The sequence below is a fragment of the Sminthopsis crassicaudata genome, chromosome 1, assembly GCF_048593235.1.
Source record: "Sminthopsis crassicaudata isolate SCR6 chromosome 1, ASM4859323v1, whole genome shotgun sequence".
Lineage (NCBI taxonomy): Eukaryota > Metazoa > Chordata > Mammalia > Dasyuromorphia > Dasyuridae > Sminthopsis > Sminthopsis crassicaudata.
In genome coordinates, this window is record NC_133617.1 from 650,876,851 (window position 1) to 650,899,359 (window position 22,509).

At 34.3% G+C, this 22,509-nt stretch overlaps 1 protein-coding gene and 1 non-coding gene across 2 annotated transcripts in view; both read right to left on the reverse strand.

The window, feature by feature from the left end:
- Nucleotides 1-2,784: 2,784 nt before the first annotated feature.
- The window catches only part of HAUS6 (HAUS augmin like complex subunit 6), a 37,035-nt gene continuing 17,310 nt past the window's right edge, over nucleotides 2,785-22,509 (reverse strand). The window contains exons 13-17 of the mRNA XM_074282970.1: nucleotides 17,424-17,490; nucleotides 15,486-15,659; nucleotides 7,944-8,079; nucleotides 6,267-7,259; nucleotides 2,785-3,613 (exon numbers count right to left, since the gene is read on the reverse strand). Coding sequence (XP_074139071.1) covers nucleotides 3,525-3,613; nucleotides 6,267-7,259; nucleotides 7,944-8,079; nucleotides 15,486-15,659; nucleotides 17,424-17,490 — 1,459 coding nt within the window. The 3' untranslated portion in view covers nucleotides 2,785-3,524. The remainder of the gene's footprint in view (nucleotides 3,614-6,266; nucleotides 7,260-7,943; nucleotides 8,080-15,485; nucleotides 15,660-17,423; nucleotides 17,491-22,509) is intronic.
- Nucleotides 17,571-17,701, reverse strand: LOC141552360 (small Cajal body-specific RNA 8). The gene has a single exon (XR_012485156.1).

A 22,509-nucleotide genomic window follows, 5' to 3' on the forward strand; every position in this document is an offset into this window, starting at 1 on the left:
CATTTTTTTTTTCCTTCAACTCTGATCACTACTGCTCAAATCTCTTGCATATGTCCCCTGCACTTATCCTAGTCTACCTTTTGTGGTATTATTTTGTCTATTCTGCACTATCTCATCTTCCCTACTAGTATCAAAGTTCCTAGACACTTGGGGCTGCTTCAGATGTGTACTGTTCAGCACATCACCTTGGATACAGCAGCAATTAATTTTCACCAGTAAGTCCTATGCATCCCTCTTGCATAATGCCTTCCACAAGCTCAGTGCTTGGACCTCACTAAGGATCTGCTCTCAGGTAATACTGCATATTGTCATTATCCATCTTCTTTCCTACAATTTTTTAGCTTTGTGAATATAGTAATATATCATATCTTATAATGTCTAGGCTAGCTCTCTGGAGAGCCTCAGGACCAGTCAGAGCAAGTGAAGAAGGCAGACAAGCTGCCACGTGGCTCATCAAAAGATGAATCTTGGACTCTGGAGTCTGGAGCCTGAAGTCTTCTCTGAGACTCTGACACTCTCCTCAGCCCTCCAGTCCTTGCCTATGATTACCTCAATGCAACACATTCAGCAAGTGCCAATCTTGAGGAGAGCCATCACATCATCATATCATTTAAGAATGTTTATAGAATCATTATCTCACTTTGAGTAAGTACTTAACCTTAAGCACTCTGCTCTTTAGATTCAAGTATATCTTTTCAGAGTTCCAGCCCTCTACAACATCTAAACTTTAACTTTTCCTTAACACTTTGAAGTCTAAATTGATTTCACAGGCCATTCCTGTTATGGAAATTCCTTCCAATGCTACAAATCACTACTCAACAATTACACTGCAGTTTCTGGTCTTAAATTGTTTAGAATATGAGATTAAGTGGATGACCTTGGTATCACAGATTGAATATGCAAGAGGCAGGACTTGAAGGCAGATTTTCCTCACTCCAAGACCAATTCTATCATATTTCTCACTGAACATAGTAGAAGCTCAGATGTCTGTTGTATTTAAACCAGATACTATGTATCCAATATTTTTTTCCTTCATCTAAATAAACATAACCCATTTTCCAGTTTTACTTTGTTATTGCAGCCAGTAAGAAAGCTGGTAAACAAAACCATTTGGTATTGGCTAAGAAAAAGAATAGTTGATCAGTGGAACAGGACAAAATAGTCAATAACTATAGCAATCTAGTATTTGACAAACCTAAAGATCCCAACTTCTGGGATAAGAATTCACTATTTGACAAAAACTGTTGGGAAAACTGGAAATTAGTATGGCAGAAACTAGGATGGACCCATACTTAACACCATACACCAAGATCAGATCAAAATAGGTTCACGATTTAGGCATAAAGAACAAGATTATAAATTAGAAGAACATAGGATAGTTTACCTCTCAGACATGTGGAGGAGGAATTTGTGACCAAAAAAGAACTAGAGATCATTATTGATCACAAAATAGAATATTTGATTATATCAAGTTAAAAAGCCTTTGTACAAACAAAACTAATGCAAACAAGATTAGAAGGGAAGCAATAAACCGGAAAAATATTTTTACAGTTAAAAAGGTTCTGATACAAGGCCTCATTTCCAAAATATATAGAAAACTGACTCTAATTTATAAGAAATCAAGCCATTCTCCAATTGATTAAATGGCCAAAGGATATGAACAATTTTCAGATGATGAAATTGAAACTATTTCTACTCATATGAAAGGATGTTCCAAATAACTATTGATCAGAGAAATGAACTCTTGAGATACCACTACATACCTCTCAGATTGACTAAGATGACAGGAAAAGATGACGAATATTGTAAAAGTTGGAACAGAAGTGATTGCAAGGGACAATGTTGAAAAATTACCCATGCATATGTTCTGTCAATTAAAAGCTATAATCAAAATAAAGTTGGTAAAATTAGTTGTTTTTCCTTGGCAATGTGGCAATTTTTATGGCTTACACGTGTTGATTCAGTTAAATCATAATTGCAGTATAATCAGTACAAAATAAAGTGCTGTGCATTTTATTTTATTGGGATATAGTTTTTGACAATAATTGTGATTTCCAAGCCTTTCTGGGAATTTTTGGCAATTGTGATTCCCAAGCCTTTCTCTCAATTTATTATTTGCATTGAGTTAAATTATGAATTAACATTGAAAAAATTTTCCATGGTATTCATTAAAGCGCAGGTAGAGAATCTTTTTTCTGCCAAGTAATATTTGGATATTTATAAAATCTTTCATGAGCCATAAAATTATCAACTTATAGAACTCAAGCAGTAAGTTGTTGTACCTAGCTTTCAGCCCATCATCTGTGTGATTTTGCAAATGACCTTACGGCCTAATATGGTCACCACCCTAGTATGAAAGTAATGGGACAGTAAAAATCCAATCTGAGTTAATATAGTCATCATGATGTATTCTATACAAAATTATTACTTTGGTTATAAATTTTTATATTAAAGTAAAAAGGGATTGAACTAAAATATGAATTTCATATTTTGTCTTTTCAGATACTTCTAACAAAATATTCTATTTCTCCATTTTTCAATTTTTTTTTTGGTGAATACTAATTTCCCATTTATTTCATATCTAAAGAACTTTCATGTTATAAATGCAATCAACCACAGGAACAGTGAATATTACTTAATTTATTTACATTTTTCTGTTTAAATACAAAACTAGAAAAATAAATAGTCCCAGTCTAAATTAGACCAAATAAGTCCACTACCCAGTTAAACCCACTAAGTAGATTTCTAAGTCCTTGGTAGTCAGTCATTCCTTTTTTCTCATCATTTTTCTTCTGTTATTGTCATTTTCTCATTTAGAGATTCTCTTCCCTCTCTTTTTTTCAAAATCACATTCATCACTTCACATAAATTCATCTCCATCAGTTGCCAATACCACTTTGGAAAAAAAGCAAGTTTAAAGTTTACCACTATCTGGTTCTTACTTTTTCTCTAATTCACATCCTATTTTACTACTTTCAAATATCTCTGTTAGTGGTTTTAATATATTCTAAGTAACAGTGAAGTCTTACACAATTTCTATTTGCTTCAAAGGAAAGTATAGTGTTTCTAAATGGCCTTCTTAACACTATTTTTCCTTTAAAAATCTGTTAAGCTATTATCTATGTCAATAGTTTGCTTAATTTTGGAAAGCTCATTCTTTAGGTATCAAAATGTCTTCTTCCACCTAGAGCTAACCCTATTTCACCCTTCTAGACCTGTTTTCTCATCTATAAAAAGTGGAGACCAAATTAAATGATCTCTAAAGTTCTTTCAAGTTCTAACATTCTGTGCATTCTATATTTTGTTTTCTATTTCCATTTCTTACAAATAGGTAAAACCCTATACATTTTTTCATTCAAAAAGACTAAATTATTCAACAAACGGGATACTAAATTTATTTCTTGGGGTGTTAATGTTACCCAGATGTTTTGGGGTTTTTCCTATCTGCAGGAGTAAGGCTTCCCAAAAATATTTAGATTATAAATCAGTTTTTTATTCTATAATGTGTCTTCAATTTCAATCCATCATAATTCAATCAATTGTGCAACTGCTCCATCTTCTTCAGCCTTTAAGTTAGATGAGGGTTTGAGAGCTGTATCCAAGTTTTCTTCTTCTGTGGAAATGAAAATTAAAAAACAAGAAAAAAATAAAGTCAAAAACTAAAATCACACATTTCAAATAACATTTAGAATCCCTATAGATGATAAAATTGTGCTTATACTTATTTGCTTAACAAATTTATATTAACTCTCCCATTACAGCACTTTCCCCAAAAACAGGCAGTAAAATTCTGTCAAAAAACTTGTCACTCTTCTCAGGTTTAAATCCTTCTCTCTTCCTTTCTTGCCTATTACTATAGAAGGCAAGATTCTTCTTCCAGTCCCTCAGGCTCACAGCATAGGAGATAGCTTAGATTCTTTACTTCCCCATATCTGATGTTACCAAAACTTGCCAATTTCACCTTTGTACTATTTCTCCCTTTTTTCTCCTCTGACGCTGCCATCAATCTAGTGAATAATTTTACCTGTGTTGTTATAATAGCTTGCTGGTGTATCTGCCTGCCTCAAGTCTCTCCTCACTCCAATCTTTTTTCCCATTTAGCCAAGAAAATAATCTTCCTAAAGCACAGGTCTGATCATGTCACTCCCCTACTGAACAAACTCCAGTGGTTCCCTATTGCTTTCAGAATTAAATACCAAATGTTCTGTTTTGAGATTCAAAGCTCTTTATAATCTAGCCCACTCCTACATTTCCAGTCTTTTAATATCTTAGTGCCTGACATATACTCTTGGAACTAATGATACTGGATCTTAGCTGTTGCAACAAGAAAATTATCTTTCAGATCTGAGCATTTTCTTCAGCTGCCCTCTATGCCCAGAACACTCTCCCTTCTCTGCTCTCACTATGCACCTCAGCTTAAAGTTACAACTAAAATTCTACCTTCTACAGGAAGCCTTTCCCAGTCTTCTTACTTTTAATTATTTCCTATTTATCGTATTTTTATCTCAATATGTATGTATTTATTTATTTGCACACTGTCTCTCCAGTTAGATTGTAACTCTTTCAGGACTGAGACTATTTTTACCTTTTTTTGTATCCTCAGAATTTTTTTTGTATCATCATAGTAGATATTTAATAAATGTTTATTAATGTTTATTACTGATTATTAGTCAAATCACATACTCATCTAGAAACTCACTATAACAAGATCTATATAGGATAATCATCTTACCTTAGCTTTAACAGTAATTTAAAAAATTTCATTAATATATATTTCCAATATTGTTTTGTCTTTTGCTTTCTTTTGTAATAATTCAACCAGTTAGATAAATGAGTTTTCTCTACACAATTCTAATCACAATATACAATCTAATACACAACTCTACAATTCTAATATGGCATTAACTAGACATTAACATCTTCAAAACCAAGAAAATATAATATTGGCCTTCATTTGGACAGTACTTCAATTCTGCTTCTTACCAATGTCAAATTAATTGCCAGATCTTACTGTTTCTATCTCTCTCACACAAGTCAGAAGTTTCCATTCATTCCCTCTCCTAGATTATAACATCTTCCTAACAAGTGCCCCAATCTCAAATCTCTCCTCCTCAGCCCAAGTCTATCTTCCATAGTGCTGATAAAGTGATTTACTTAAGCATAACTCTAAACAAGTTCCTCCTCTACTCAAAACCCAGTGTGACTCCTTATTGACTCTAAGATACTATAAACTCTTTTGTGTAGCTTTTTAAACACTGGGACAGAAACTCTGAGTCTTCCCCTTCCAAATTAATAGTTTTAAGATAGCAAATTGGGCCATTCTTACCTAGTACTTAATCTCTGAATTAATTAATTGCCCACTGTAGCCTCAGGCAAGCTGAGACCAGAAAAAGGCAGGGTCACTCTATTGCATTCCAGACCACCATCAGTTATGTTAACTGGTTTTGCTACTGGATTTCAAAGATTTTGGAAAAGAGGTGGACTGCATAGCTCTGCCTCACTTAAATCCAATTCACAAGTAAGTCTAGACATTACACTTGTGACGTTATTGATCCTCTTCAAGAATGAAGGACAAACATATTTTCTCACAAACATATCTTCCCAATCTCATATAATATTCCCACCTTCTTCAATGATCCAAACATGCCTTCTTTGATTGCCACACAAGACATTCAATCTGATTCCAAATCTTGGCATGAGTCACCAGTCCTGTGCTTTCTACTTGCTTATACTATACTTGAAAAACTAACTCTTATAGCAGAAAACCTTGTGGTTCTAAAGTGGTCATGAAACAATCACTGCCTAATGGAAATCAGGTATCCCTAATAAAATTTAAAGTTGAATTTTCTTTTCTTACATTTTTAATGGTACTGAAAGGGAACTATTTTTTGCAACAAAATGCTTATTCTTTCTTAGCCCTGCTTCACAAAAAATAACAGGTGTTGGGATAATTGGAATATAGAGATAATGGTCACATACATTAAAGTGGCTACCAACATCTAAGCTTCAAATATACTGATACAGAAAACTGAAAATTATTTGATAAATGATTTACAAAGGGTTAAAAACTCTCATCTTTCTTCCTGGACAGTTTCTTTCAAATTTGAATAGATCTGGCTTTTAGTTTCATTTATTTTTTATTCATTTATTTAAAATGAGTAAGCTGCCAAATTAAATACAGTAATCAGAAAGAGGAATAGTAGGATCTAATTAAGCAACTATTTACACTTATTTTCATGAAAACAGCAAGCTAATAAAAATCTTACCCTGTAAATAAGGTAAAAATTCTCCAATATTGTTTGGCTTTGTGGATCTTCGTTTCCATTCCTCTGGAGAAAATTTAATAAGTGGTGAAAGAGATTTTCTTTCACCAAAAGACATTCGTATAGATGATTTTGTATTGTCTATGTAGAGAGCAGGAAAATCTTCCAGAGAATTAAACATGTCATCTGTTTCTGTGTTATTTGAAGTACAGTTCAATTTTGAATCATCTTTCATAAATCTTTCAGGAGAAAAATGAAAAGACTCTTTCTTTTTCACAGACATAGACTTTTTAAGAGCTTCAAATCTACTGCAAATAGCTTCAAAATCCAAGTTTCTTTCTTCAGTAGTCAATTTGTTTCTCATTGACTCTTCCATTAAGACAGCGTTAGCCATTGAACTATTCTGCCCTGTTTCACCATCAGACTCTGTGCTATGGGAGCTATTAAAACTCAAATTGTCAGCAACTTCTGGAAGGGTTTCATGCAATATATCAAAATGGACAGCCTCTCTACTGTCAGAATTAATTTCATTTAGTATTTCAGAATTCCACAACAAAGTTGTATGCACCCAAGATTGTTCTTTACAAGATTCAGATGAGAAGTCCAGCTTTTTATTAACTAGCTCGCCTTCACTCTTTATTCCATCAATCTTGTTCTCTGCAGCAGATAAACCCGATGCTGTATGGCTTCTTTTTTCAAGATTTACTTGTAAAACCGCACATTCTGAATTCTGTTCTGAGATTCTTTTATTTAAAATTTTTGCACATTTGCTTGTTACTGCATCAAGGTGACTAGTTCCTATATTCTCTTGAAGCTCAAGTTTTGGAGAACCTCTTTCTTCTGGCAAGAATGATTTGCTAAGAGCTGATCCTGAGAGAAAACTGTTCGTGCTTAAATGTCTTTGGTCATTAAACACAGCATCCATTTGAACCATCTCTATATCTGGATCAACTTCATCTTGAAAAACTTCTCTTTGGGGGTTGCTAATTTCAGGAGCTGATAAAAACAAATACAAAATGCAATTATTTCTATATATACTACTGATAACAGTTTTTAGCAATGCTAACTTTGATTCATCACACATTGATTGGTACTATTTTAGAAATAGTAATAAAAAAGTTCAAAATAAATTATAGAACTACTGAATCTGCCACTCTGCCCCAAGAAACTCCAATTTGATTCATCAGAACACAAGAATGGTGGGCAAGGATAAGCTTGAGCCTTAGGCTCTTCTGATAAATACCTAATCATGGAAGCATGTGCCATGTTGTGAGTGATTTTGTGGAGATGATTACTGAATCCCTAGGAGGAATACTAGATTAAAATAATTTCTAATGTTTCCCCTGACCTTATTTTACGGCTCTTTCTAAGGTCAAACTAAAATGAACTATTATTTGACTTAGAATTTATTATGGTCAGATGAAATAAGAGGCCACGGAGGCAGAGTAATATATTCAAGCTAACAAAAATATCAGAATACATTTCACCATATTAAATATATGTATGCTAAAAATCAATATGTTTGACATTATATTCTATAAGATAGTCCATTACAATTTTACTCTAACCAGAAATATAGTGTTTATATTAAGTTTATCATACTAAACAAAACTTTTAAAGTCTTAAAAAATTAATATTTAAGTAATAAAATAACATATCAGAAGCATAAAATGAACTTACTAAAATTTTCTGGAGTTCGTGGAATCTGCTTTCTTGTCAAAAATGGATTAGAAAACAAACAGTTAATTAAGTCCCCTAACTCTGTTTGTCTGTCTTCACAAAGCTGCGGTGAATCTGCTACAACAGCTTTTGCAACCTAGTAGGAAAAAAATAAAATAAAAAACATTAAGCCTAATTGTTTTGGCATATGTGAGAAATGCAAAATGTTAAGAATGCCCAATATTATACATAAGACAGCTAAGAGATAATCATTATAGAATAATGCATAAGGGAGTACACAATCACTGCTAAACACTCCCCAATCAATAGAATGACAGTATGTGGAACATCTTTTCTCCTATTTAAAAGAAAAAATCCTTTATCCAGAGATCAGAAGTCAATCAATAAGTATTCATTAATCACTAGTTATGCTTCATATATTGTCCTAAGAACTGTGCATAAGGAATAAAAGTTCCTGGACCTGCGATTTCATTGGTAAAAGGAATTAACACAATATTAAGGCAAAAAGGCAATGGAGACACAAAAACAGAAATTAAATATTACCAGGAAAATCACTATATAGGTTCAGCCCTAAGAGAAGAATGGAATAGTTGGTGAAGTTTTTTTCAGTTCTAAAAATCTTTTACAATAAATGGCCGTTTGAAAAAAATGTACTACGAATCTAATGGATATAAGGAAATATCCCCTATTAATAAACAATGATTATTGACACCACATACAACACATGAGAAACTTTATTACTAAAGGCAGAAAAGACATGTGAGAAGTAGGAATACATACTTAAGCAAACAAACAAAAAAAGATAAATAGGGTAATAACCATTTTCATATTCATTAAAATGCCATGCATACTGGAAAATAAGAAGCAAACATCCATGAGTAGGCAAAGCCTTAAATGAGATTTATACTAGGGAAAATTAGTTCTAAGTTGCAGAAACCTGAGTACAGAGGCACATCTTCCTCTTCCCTCTAGCAGCCCTTAAGAATAGGTTTCCAGCATGTATAGTTAGACTAGGACCTAAGATATATTTCAAAGCAACAGGAAATAAAAATAAGAAAACCAAAAGATCATAGAACCTTTGGCTACCTTCCACATGGCAGAAGTTCTGTTCAAACATTATTCCTTCGTTTTCCTTTCTTTTTTTATTGCTACTTTTTCTGAAAATTAAGACTCTCTACATCTGCCATTCTCTTATCCTGAATTTCTAGAGTTGGAGATGTCTCCTTTCTGTCTTTAAGGCCTTTACTAAGTCCCAGCTCCCATGCTCTTCCCAAATCCCAAAAGACCTTGGTTCCTAGTAATATACTTTCTCTCTTCAGTATATCCTAACTTCCTGCCAAATAAGTACCATCTCCTCCTTCAAATACGAACAAATCTTTCCTAAATGAAATGCTCTACTTTTCAAGCTGTTTCATATCCTTTATGAAATGGGGCCAGGACTTATTCTGTGCCCTTTAGAGGAGCTAGCCGGACATTTTGTCACCCAAACAGAGACAGGCAAGATCCTGATTCCAGTGGAAAAGCCTGATCCAGATCTCAGTGGAAAAGTCTCTCTGACCCAGAAATAAGCATGAGTAACAAGTAAACTTTGTTAAAGAGCTAAAGTAGAATTTCAGTGAAATGGGGGAAAAGTTTAGAAAACAGCCTTCTGTTTCTGTTCAAGGAAAATGTTTAGAGAGCATTATCAAAGTTATGAAAAGCCAAGGATTGATTATAATTTTGGAGGAGATCACTGAACTTTTAAAAACTGTGCAGGTCATATGTCCTTGTTTTTCTCTGGAAAAAGAATTGGATCTAGATGAATGGGAATTAGTAGGAGAGCAACTAGGTGAACACTTCAATTCCAATCCAAACTCAATTTCCAAAGATACACTTCAAACTTACAATATAATTCAACTGGCTTTAGGAAATTATATAAGTTATAGAATAAAGAAAAAGAAGAAAGAGCCAGAGGGGGAGGATCCAACTAAACTAGGTGAAAAGGATGACACATAACAATGCAGTTAAGTACAATTCTGAGCAACAGGAGCATTTCCCATTTCCTCCCTCAATAAACCCTTCAGGGGTAGAGGAAGAAGGAGGACGGGAAGAGGCAGAAATACAAACAGAATCGCCTATTAATCATCCTATGACAAGATTAGAAAAAGCACTGGTTAAGGCTAAGAGAGAGGGACAGGATGTAAGTGATTTTATACATGCATATCTTGTGATTGAAGACCCTAGGTCAAAAAGGAGAAGATATACACCTTTAGATTTGAATAAAATTAAAGATTTGAAAAAAGGTTGTACCCTTTATGGGGCTATATCAGCTTATGTTAAAATGTTACTAGATGGTTTGTCTTATAAAGACAAACCTCTTTCTAACCCCGAATGATTGGAAATCCAGAGCAAAGACATGTCTAGAACATGGACAAAACGTGTTGTGGCTTTCGGAGTTTCATGAATTATATAAGATCCAAGTCAGACACAATTTGGAAACAGGAGTTAACACACAATTCACTTTTGAGCTGGTGAAGGTCAGTATGGAGAGAATTCAGAACAGATTAATTATACCATGACAGTGCATGAGCAAATTGCTAAGGCTGCAATAAAAGCTTGGGGTTCCCTCCCCAGACAGAAAGATTGGGGGGAGGCTTTCACTAAAATAGAACAAGGTCTCAATGAACCTTTTGCGGATTTTGTGGGACGTTTGCAAACTGCTGTCAAAAGAACTAATGGAGAAAATGTAGCTACAGAAATAATGACCAGACATCTGAGGTTTGGAAAAGAATTATATGGGGACTAGACAAAGATGCTCCTTTAGAGGAGATCTTAAGACGCTGTACTACAGTGGGAACAAATACTTTTTATACCCAGACTATGATGAACATGGAAAGACAGGGTCCTTCTTAGCAAAGAACTTCTAGAGAAATTCGTCGATGTTTCCAATGTGGAAAAGTTGGACATCTAAGAGCTCAATGTAGATATGGAGATAGAGTGAGAAAACAGGTTGAGAGAAGACCTAAAACCCCATGTCCAAAATGTCACAAGGGCTTTCACTGGGCCTCAGGATGTAGATTGTTCCAGGGAAATGAGAGGTGAAGCCCAGCTCCAAGATATAAATCAAAAGATAGGTGGGGCATGATGCAACTGAGGTTACACCTAAAGAGCCTTTAGAAGGTCAGGACTCTGATTTGATCAACCAGCAGAAAAATGATCACAGGGAAGAAAGGGATTACCTGATCAGTCAGCCAAAAAGCAATCTGATAGCAGAAATGGATTACACTTGGGGAGAACACAGGCCTTTTAAACCAATAGGGCAGTGTCCAGTGCAAACAGCTCCAATGTAATTGCCAGATTATGAGAAGAGATTTAGAAAGTGGTAAATAGAAGGAAATTAGATAGGTTAACTGCCTGGGAGAGAGGGTTTGCTTGTATTTTAACAGACAGAAGGAAACAGATGTGTGGCAACAAGCACCTGGAGAGACAGAAAAAGAGAAAAACCTCAAAACAAAGGAGAAGATCTAAGAAACTTCTGACACTGAAAGAACATGGCTGATAAGGAGACTGTTAAAGAACTTTAAAACCAGCAGAGATCATTGGATTTCCTAACACAAGATGAGACTATTGTAGGACTTTAAAACTTGCAGGAATTATTGGATTTCTGGCACATGAACTAATAGACAATGGACTTATGGACATTATAAATTCTCAATTTATGATTATTTGATCATGTTATTTGTTACATCACTTCTGGCATGTGTTATGTTACTATGTATTTATGTAATTATGTGTAATACCTCCCATATTGATGGATTTGTTTCAAGATCATGACCACCTTATGTTCTAAATCAAAAGAAAGGGGGAGATCTTAGGTTCTTTCTAGGTGGTAAGTCGGTACTTAACAATTCTCTAGCTTAGAATTCACACCTTTAGTTAACACCTTTAAACTTCAGAAAGGAGTTTGCACTTTTATAAGAGTTTATACCTTTGGAATACCCACAAGCCCATTCTCTGGGAGGATATAAGGAGCCACCAAGGTTGCCTCCAGGGACATTGAGTTTGGAAGGGACATTGAGTTTGGACGGCAGTCTGGAAAGAGAGAGTCTAGATTGGGATAAGAACAAGACTTCCCGGGAGAACTTTAGGAAAGCTCAAAGAGATTCAAAGCCAGGATTCAGGAAGAAGAGGATTCGAGATTCTACCTTCGCTCTGGCTGGAGGCTCTAGAAGCCTCCCAAGAAAACTGCTCACAGAGGAAAAGATTATACAGAAAAGAGATCTCCTTCCAGAGAAGGATTATAACTGAGAGACTACAGAACTTAACAGCTACCAAAATTCTTAAGTGAATAATCTCTTCTTGATGCCTGAATTTAATATCCATCCTCTTAACAATCTAAAACATAAGCTTATATCCTTGCCACTCTGTTAAAACAGTTTTCTCCAAGGCTATGAATAACCACATTTTCAAATGCAAGGAGTTTTTCTGTTATAATTTTTCCCAGACCATCACCCAACTCCTTTCTATAATTCTATTGCTTCAATGAAGTTGCATTATTTCATCATACTTCTATCCCATCCTTCATATGTGTGATGACCCTAAATCTTTTTTCAACTCTAAGTCTGTGACAACAAAACAACAATAATTTATTAACTGCTTACTGTGCACCAGGAATTTTTAGGTGCCAAGAATGCAAAGACAAAAGGAAATTACCTTCTAATGTAGGGGTGGGGACAGAAATAACATATTTACAAAACAGAAACAAACTGATTTTGAAGGACCATAGGGGTAAAGATGGGGGAGAAGGAATCAGGATAACCTTCCTATAGAAGGTGGCACTCATGCTAAATCTTGAAAGAAGTAAAGAATTTTATGAATTGGAGGTAAGCATGGAGATAGATAAACTGATCAATGGGAAACAGTTATAAAAAAGGTAGAGATGATCACTATAATGGCCTATATAAGGAATAGCAAGTAGACCAATTTGACTGAAGCTTATATATGAAACAGAATAATGTATATCTTAAGTGACAAAAACAGAAGTTAGTCTAAAGAGCTTCTTGAAGCAGAAGAAATATGATTAGACCTATGATTTGAGAATATCCATTTGGAAGATGGACTGGAGAGAGTAAAGATTAACTACAAAGAGACCAATTATGAGTCGATTGCAAAAGTCTGAATCTGGGTGGTGCTTGTATAAATGGAGAGAATAAAGCCAGATGAGAAATGTGTTGTGTAAGTACAATCAGCAAAATGTCAAAAATGACTGAATATGAACTACTGAGGAGAAAAAGAAGAGACAACATTGACTGTGAGGCCATGAGACTAGGTCACTAGAAGATTATTGATGCCCAAAATAACAAAAAAGAATGGCTGTAAAGGCTACAAAGGACAAGCATATTAGTGTACTGCTGATAGACCTATGAACTGACCCAAACCAGATATAAAATGGTATCCATCAATTTGGGAATAAGTAAATAAATTATGGCATGTTCATGAAACAAAGAGTATTATTGTACTGTAAGAAATGTAGAAAGAGATAAGATTCAGAGAAACCTAATCAGACTCATAAGCTGCTACAGAATGAAGCAAGAGGAACCAACAAAAGTTCCCATTTTATGTACAATCCTTTTTCTAATAAAGATGTTCACTGGAGGAGATAGTATAATCAAATGAAGGGTTTGGTTTTTTTTTTTTTTTTTTTTTTTAAGGACAGAGATATTTCTGTCCACTAGAGTAGGAACTAGTGAATAAAAGACTGAAAATAAGGGAAAGGAAAGGGACAACTGAAAAGTCACAGAGGAAGCATGGGGGAATGGAATCAAAGGCAAAGAAGATAGCGTTTACAAGAAGGGCCACCACTTCCCCCATAATTGGAGAGAGGAGGATGATATAAAGGTGACTCAACATGTAATAGTGAGAAGAGGAGGAAGTTGGAGACAAATCACCCCATCTTTTCATTTATGAAGTAATGTCCTCAGTTGAGATAGTATCACTCTCGTCTTCAAAACAGAATCCATCAAAGCACAGTTAAGGGAACAGATCAGCCTCCTTTATTAGCATTCTTTCCTTCTCAAAATTTATTTTATACATTTAGCATATGTACTACCCATGTGCACAGACTAATCCTTCATCTAACTGAATATTAGCTCCTATTATAAATCAACTCCTAGAACAAGGCCTAGAGCAAGGCAAATATTTCTAAGGGCTAGCATAGTCAACAGAAGTATTGAGCACTGCCAGAAGAGTCAACACAATCCACCCTGTAGGACCAAAAGGGATCATCACAAGCTACACTGCTGCTCTAACCTGTGCAGTGTACTCTTCTTCTTCCTCTACCAGGAAAGAAATCAATAATATTAAAATAATTAAAATAAATCTAGACCTAAATAAACTTTATTTCATGTAACTGGAGTTGAGGAAATTGAAGCCAACAAGGTTAAGCAACTTAGCTAGGATCACAAACTACTAAGTGTCTGAAACTAGATCTGAACTCGGATCTTCCTAAGTTTAGGCCTAGCAATCTGTCCAAATGTCCATCTCTCATTGCCAGCTACCTAATGAAGATATCTGCTTGGATGCCTATCTACAGTCTCCAAGTCAATATACATAAACTTTAATGCAATGAGGTCCTTCTCTCAATATCATATTGACTAAAATAACAAAATTAACCCTAAAATACATCAAAAACCCAGAAATAAATAAAAAAATTAAATATAATGACCAGTATTGATTTCAGAGTCTTGATGTGTTTATGAAAACACACTTTGTTCCCTTTCTATAGAGGTCATAGACTCCAAGTGTGAAATTTTGCATATGCTGTCAGATTTTAGTTTCTGTATAACTGTTTTTGTTTTGTTTTTTGCTGAGGCAATTGGACTTAAGTGACTTGCCTAGAGTCATGCAGCTAGGAAGTGTTAAGTGTCTGAGGCCACATTTGAACTCGGGTCCTCCTGAATTCAGAGCTGGTACTCTATCCACTGCCCTATCTAGCTGCCCCTTTTAAATGGTTTTTATTAACTTTTTATTTGTTACAAGATTTTGAGGCAGGAGTAACTGGGGAAAAAACTGTTGTATAAAAAGCAAAAATTACTTAAGACATTTTTTTAAATGAGGAAATTTAGACCCAGAAAAGTTAAGTAATTTACCCAAAATCACAAAGGCTGTAAATGGGTTATGTTGGAATTCAAACCCAGGTCCTGACTCCATAACTAGTATTTGCTCCACTTTCCTGCCAGATATTAATAAGGCCAACTCTTTCTCTTCAAATTTTACCCATCCTTTCAAAGTCAGATGAATACTATTTTTTTATCTCAACCTATCCCAACTATTTTAGGTTACATTTTTTTTTCATTCTCTGCATTCCTATTGCATTTGTACATTTGTAAAATCACTAAATGATATAGTATTATTTTTAAAATTTAGAAGAATAATGAGGTTTCTTGAAATAGCACATAAGCCATTCAAGGAAAGTGACTGTATATTTACAGTAGCAAACAGTACCTAGTAGCACAGTACTACAGACATTCAATACATACTTTTCTAACGCAGATTTTTCCTTACCTCCTCTGCCAGATGATCTACTTCTTTTTTGAAAGGATCTAGCACTGGTTTTGGAAGTACACAACTCTCTATGTTCTTCTGAGCTGCCAATGGTTGAGATTTGTCCATTTTGATACTTTTTTTATTTTTAGAAATCGATTTTTCTTTATCTCCAAGAGACTTTGTCTTCACATCCTAAAGGAGGCAAAAACATTATACATTTAAAATTTTACTTATTCTCCTCCCACCTCTTAATTGTACTGACAAAATAATTTAGTACCCACATTTTGGGAGGGTTGAGGGGGAGGCGCTGAGACAACTGGGGTCAAATGACTTACCCAGGATCACACAGCTAGAATGTGTTAAGTATCTGAGGACACATTTGAACTCAGGTCCTCTTGACTTCAGAGTTGGTTCTCTATCCACTGCACCACCTAGCTGCCTCTACCACATATTTTTAAATTAGAGATACATCATCAATAAAGTCTTCTCAGTTTAAGAGTAAAATTAACTAGTGTTAACAATTCTTTGTATTTTTAATTGGGGGGGAAAAGAAGTGAGAAATATTTATAGGCTAATCATTATATGTGATTATTAGGCTTACATTAACTTTTGTTCTGAAATAAATCAGATAATGTATTATTTCCCTAGAGGATACTTTTGGAAATAATGGAGAGCCCCTTAACTTTGTTAACTAGCAATATATCTGTGAACAAATGATAATACTAAAGGATCCTAGAAAAAGTCTAAGAAAATCACTGGTGACCAGCAGGCAGTACTTTTCAGAATTCCAGGTTAACGAGAGAATTCCTAACCAAATAAAGGATAAATAAAATCACAAAGAACAAAAGAAGCCATTCTATCTAAAAAGGAGTAAAATTTTTGTCAACACATCTTGAAAAAGGAAACTAACAAATGAATAAAAATAATGTCACCAAATCTCTGATAAAAAAATCTTATGTATAAGGAAATTGATATAAATTTATAAAAACAAGAGCCATTCCTCAATAGATGGTCATAGGAAGTTAATAGAAACTGAGTTTCCACACATATATATATATACACATCACAATATTCACAGCAGCACTTTCTGTCATAATAAAAAACTGAAGCCAAAGTAGGAATCACTAAGAGGATTTAAAATTCCTTAACCATAACTGAGGGATACAAGATTTGATCAATGGAAAATAACTAATGGAATCAGAACTTTGTCGAAAGACAAATTCCACATTTTCATCAATGTCCTGGATTAAAATATAGATGGCAAACTGATTAAATATAAGGACTAAGACAAACTAAAAAGACTAACTGATATGTGGGATTACAAAAAGCATCCCCAAAAATATCTTAACAAGATAGCTGAAACCTGGGATTAAAAATTTTTAAAGTCCAGGATGAGAATATGTAAAAAAGTCAGGTTTTTTAAATTATATAAATAAAAGAATTCAATAATATAATGTTCTAGTCAAAAGAAGTAATGCACTCAAGTAGGTATTTAAAAATATTAACCAATCTATTATAGATTTAAAGTTCCCAACAAAGGTATACAATGCACTAGCACTTAGCAAATGCCTGATACACAGTAAGCACTTAATAAAACTATTTTTTAGAAGGGTCTTTGATAAAATATGCCCAAGAGGATAATTAGGCCGTTCCACACAAGTTGAAGGAACTGAGAATGTGTAGCTTCCAGAGTACTTTGGTGAAACATGATAGTCTTCAAAACAACATAAGGAAATACTTCCTAGCAATAAGATCTGATCATAAATTGAACGAGTTGCTTTGTGAAGTAATGATTTGTCCATTATTCTAGCAGAAGCTGGATAACCAGCTTGTTGGACACTGTAGAAGGGATCCATATTTGGGTAAAGATAACCCAGATGACCACTGAAGTCCCATGCATAACTGAAAATTTTATGAAAATATTATGTTTAAAATCAAAACTCTTTTAAAACATACCTTTTCAAGTGTCATTGAACTGCTACTATCAGATGTTGTATCTTCCTGCACTGGAAGAACAGCTGTCCTAAAGAAGGAAAAAATACCAAATGACCATTACAAAGTAAAAAAGTCCTATTTACTTTATTCATTTGTATATTAAAAAGAATTTATCTGCCCCGTATCTGTCCGTTACGATTTCACTCAATTCGTCCCGGTCATCAAAAGGCAATTTTATCTTGGGAGAGCTTGTGACAATTAGAGCAATAATTCTGCTCTACCTGTGTATCAGCCTCCCAGAATGAAACTTTGTGTCCGTACTCTGTTGAGATTTTTTTCATTTGGAACAAAGATCATTTGAAACAAAAATTAGTAACAAATATTTGTCTACAACAAAGTAATCTTTTACTGTCTCAGGTTGGTGACTTATCTTCCCAAATATTTTTAAACATAGATATTTTCCAATATTCTAGCTTTGGATGATCTTTTCCTGCCTTAATTTTATATTATGAACCCTCAAAAATTCAGTTACCTTATGCAGGGGATCCTACTAATGATCTATAATTAATCTCTCTTAAGAGTCTCAGTCCCTTATTTCCAACTGCCTAATGGATTTTCAACTTAGATAACCCCTCAGTTCCTTGAACTCATTATGTCCAAAACTGATCAATGATTCACAGATTAACTGCTAGAGAAGAGGAACAAGGGAGATTATCTATTCATTTTACATTAGAGAAAACAGAAGACCAAAAAACCAATAGTAAAGTGACTTCTTCAAAGCCACATGAGAAAGAGAGCCAGGTTTTGAACTTAGTGCTCCACTACATCAATGGCCTATCAATGATTCTTCATGCTCTAAAATTGTTTTCACTCTTCCCTCATGCTTATCCATCACATCCAATCAGCTTTCAATTGCTAATAACACTATCTCCACAAATTCTCATATATATTATAGGAATAGGAACAACGGCTCACCCTTGACTTCCACTAAAAGTACCCTACCTATTTCAAGCCTTCATCAACTCCTACTTTTAGCCTAATTCCCTGCTTTTAGTATCTTTAATAATATTCTTCAAAACGCTGCCTACAAAATCTTAATAATATGCTGTATTCATGATGGCACTTTTTAATTATTAAAAAACCTTCTATGGTCAGCTTTCTAATTCAAAATTATTTCTTCCTCCTCAAATTCCTCATTTCATTTTGCATATGACATGGTTCTTTGTGTATTACAGTATAAATTTCTAAAAGGCATGGTTGTTTTCCCAAGTTCTTAGCAAAACTGCATTTACTTTGTTAATCTGTGAAGAGGTCAAAGAATGTACCTCTTCTAAAAGATCATAACCCACCCACATCTTCTCATCCTGGACAATATTCCTTAATCTCTTCCTGCCTGCCCAATAAGCTGGGAGCCACCTTCTAGATTTCTTAACATTGCTTAGACATCAACGAAGTCCAGTGGTTATTCTTCATTCCTGCTAAATGAATGGTCCTCCTCTTTTCTGTTAACCAATTGCTCTGTTGAAATCTTTTATTCTACTGCTCCTGTATGATTCTTCATTAGTAATGCATTGTAATATATTGTAACACCGTCCTGCCTACTTTATCCCTCTCCATTGTCCTTTACATCACCTTCAACTTTGTCAGAAAATGGGATATGCCTTGACTCAGTTACACAGTATTGGTGGATGAATACTAACCATAAAAAAAGATGGGATTTGCTCTTGGTCTTAGCACCAGATTGTCAAATTCCAGTTTACCGTGAGAGCAAGATAAAAGAAGAAACAAAAGCACAGGTTAAAAGCACAAGAGAAAGATGAGGCAGAGGTATTAATAGTCAGCATTTGTACAATGCTTTAACATTTCCAAAGTTCTCAGTTAACCTCATTTGATCCTTACAATGTATGAACTATTATCCATATATTTATAATAAGAAAATTAGGACTTAGGAGAGAAAAGAGTGACATTCCCTGGATAAACTACAGCTGCTAATAAGTACCCAAGGCACTATTTTAATTCAGATCTTCTTAGATAGTACTTTAGCCACTACACTATCCACATGGTTCTGCCCAAAGGCCCCAAGTGTAGAGATATAAAATGTCTGAACCTTTGGTCACACCTGGCTGAAACCTTCCAATGTCCTGTTATCCAGGCCTATACCAGCTTTCCCAGTTCACCCACTTGATCTAGAACACTAATCTCTAGCATATAGTATAGTATTATTATTATTTGAATTCTCCTTATACACACATATTTTGTTTTTTAATGCAATATCTACTTGCCCAATATAAATTCTTTCAAATTATGTCCCATGAATAATTCTGAAATGCTAAACCTTCTGATTTATCATGGCTGAATTCAGCATTGTACAATCTTTTTTTTTTTTTTTTTTTTTTGGTTTTTTTAGGGAGAAAAAAAGGTGGAATTCTAATTTAAGAAAAGGTTGGAACTACTCAAAGCACTACTATTTTCACAAACCAAGCCAATCTACTCGATCTACTCTCTTCATCCTGTCCAATTATGGCCTTAATTCAGTCTGAACTCTCTCCTTAAAGTATTGACAAAACAGTCCCCTAAATTGTCCATGCAACTTTTGTTCAAACAACTCCAACTACTGTAGTATTCAAACTCTTGTATATTTACAAATCTCACTGGAGTTTCTACAATGTTCAGAAGTACATTGCAATCAGAACAACTATAATCCACAAAGAAGAACATTTGGAGCACCTCATCATCTATAATTTCTTGTTTGGACTGTGTATAAGAACTTCCATGACAATGGCAAAATAAATTGGCAAGGTATTTGTCTATACACACACACACACACGTATGTACGTGTATATATATATATATATATATATATATATATATATATAAAATATCCCTGTTCTTCAAGGAATCTCCTACAACTCCAGTAAATACACAAAAGACAAGTGTAGAAGAGCTCATGAAGTGGCACTGTAAATATTTAATCCAAAATTTTTTAACAGATGAGTGATTCAAAATATCTGAAAGGGGTACATTCTAAATGCCTGCAAAAAGTTATAGACCTCATATCATAGTTTATGCTCACAAAAATATCGTAAAGGAAGTTAAATCCATTATTTCATATGCCTATCCTTTCAACCCTAAACAATTTTTATCAGCTTAAGTCCCCCTACATATAAACATACATTCACTCTCTTCAAATCCTTAAAGGTATGAAAAGGGGACAAATAGGTTTTCACTGAAGGTCACATTTTTATAGTCAACAAATGAAAGATATAGAAGATCTCAATAAATCTGTCATGTTAAAAATTCAATTTGACAACATAAAATTCAGCCACAACAAAAATTTTCTCATCTCCTAGAATTCATGTCTTAAATTTAATGGGACACTAACAAACACTTGTTGAATCAATATAAAATTTTGTCTCATCTCTTCTTGAGAAAGAGCTTTTGGAATTTTATATAAGAGAACTGCGCTCTAGGCTGAGAGAGAAACTCATTTCATTTCTACTAATATTTATTAAATATCTGCTATATAGAGACATTGAGCCAAGTATTGGTTGTGCCTGTTTAATAGCACTCTAGTTTTTACTATTTTGCCATGAAGAACCAAATATCCTTTAACTCCTATCAAGGACCCAAACCCCTAAGGAAAAAAAACCAATCCTTTTCAAACTACTCACAACACAAAAGGGACCTAATATTTTGGTGTAGGAGACTGATAATCTGAATGTATAAAGCATCATCTCTTATTTTCCCTACTACAACAACAAAGCACATCTCATTTAAAGTTGGTAGTTCAATGAACATTAGTATGGCCAAGTAGTCAGGAAGATTGGAATTCAAATTTAGCCTCAGACACTTATTATCTATGTAAGCCCCTCAACCTCTCTCTGCCTCAGTTTCTTTATCTGCAAAATGGGGATAATAGTACTTATCTCTAAGAGGTATTGTAAGGATAAAAATTAGGGATTTGTAAGTACTTTGCAAATCTTAAAGTACCACATAAATGCTAACAATTTTTGTAATAGTGTATAAATATCAGCTGTTTCATTTCCAAGTCTTCAGAATAGGAAAAAATACTGCTAGCAACTGGTCAAACCAAAATCTTATAATGTATAATGCTGAAGTCCCAGGCAAGTTCATTATGGTCTTGGACTTTTATCTAGTTTACTATCCCTATGAAATAGTCATACCAACATAAAATCTTTTAAGACAAAATAATTTTCTTCTTCACTATAAAAAATATGAAGTTGGGCAGGTGGCGCTAATTAATAGGGAAGAAAGAAACAAAAATTTTTGAAAGAAACAAAAATTTTTAAGAGATATTTTTAAAAATTTTTAAATGGATCACTTCATTACTTCCTAAATTAGGTCTTAATAGAATGCTTCATTACTTTGCTTTAAATTATCAGATTACATGTCTGTATAAAGATACACTGCAACCTTATCTATGGTTGACCTCTTCTCAGCTATGAAATTGAAAGCAGACTGTCAATAATCTACTTGCATATAATTAAAAACCAATTAATTAGTTTTTCCTATTCCAAAAACTCCATCTAATTAGAACGGTCAGGCAATTATGTATACTACTAATCACAAAAAATAATTAACAAATGGTTCATAAATTTATGAATATTACTGTAATGTTCTTCTCTAAAATATAATGTTCTCTGGGAGCAGGTTTCTTGGGGAGCTTCTGGAGGCAGCCTTAGTTTCAGTTCAGTGTAATCACCCCAAATGCAGCCAGGAGTTAAAGTCCAAATCCTTTATTTTTCTTTCAAAGTCTTATCTCCTTCCTTGGGCCCAGTTAGCTTTCTCAGGGGTCTATCTCTCTCCTTGGTTCCGAGAGCTTAAGCTGCCTTCTCTGGCTTGTGAATCTCCTCCACTGAATCCTGGCTGAGGCTCAGAGCTTCTAGTGGGCTTCTGTCTCTAGCTCCCTCCAAATGTCTCCAGCCAGCACAAAGGTAGAAGATGGAATGAATCTGTCTCCTCCTCCAAGAGTGGGTTTGTCCTCTCTGACTTCTGAATGTCCCTGACTGAATTCTGTTTGAGGCTCCTAACTTATATATGTTCCCTTAAAGGTGTAAAGGTGTGAATCTTGTAGAACTCTAATAAG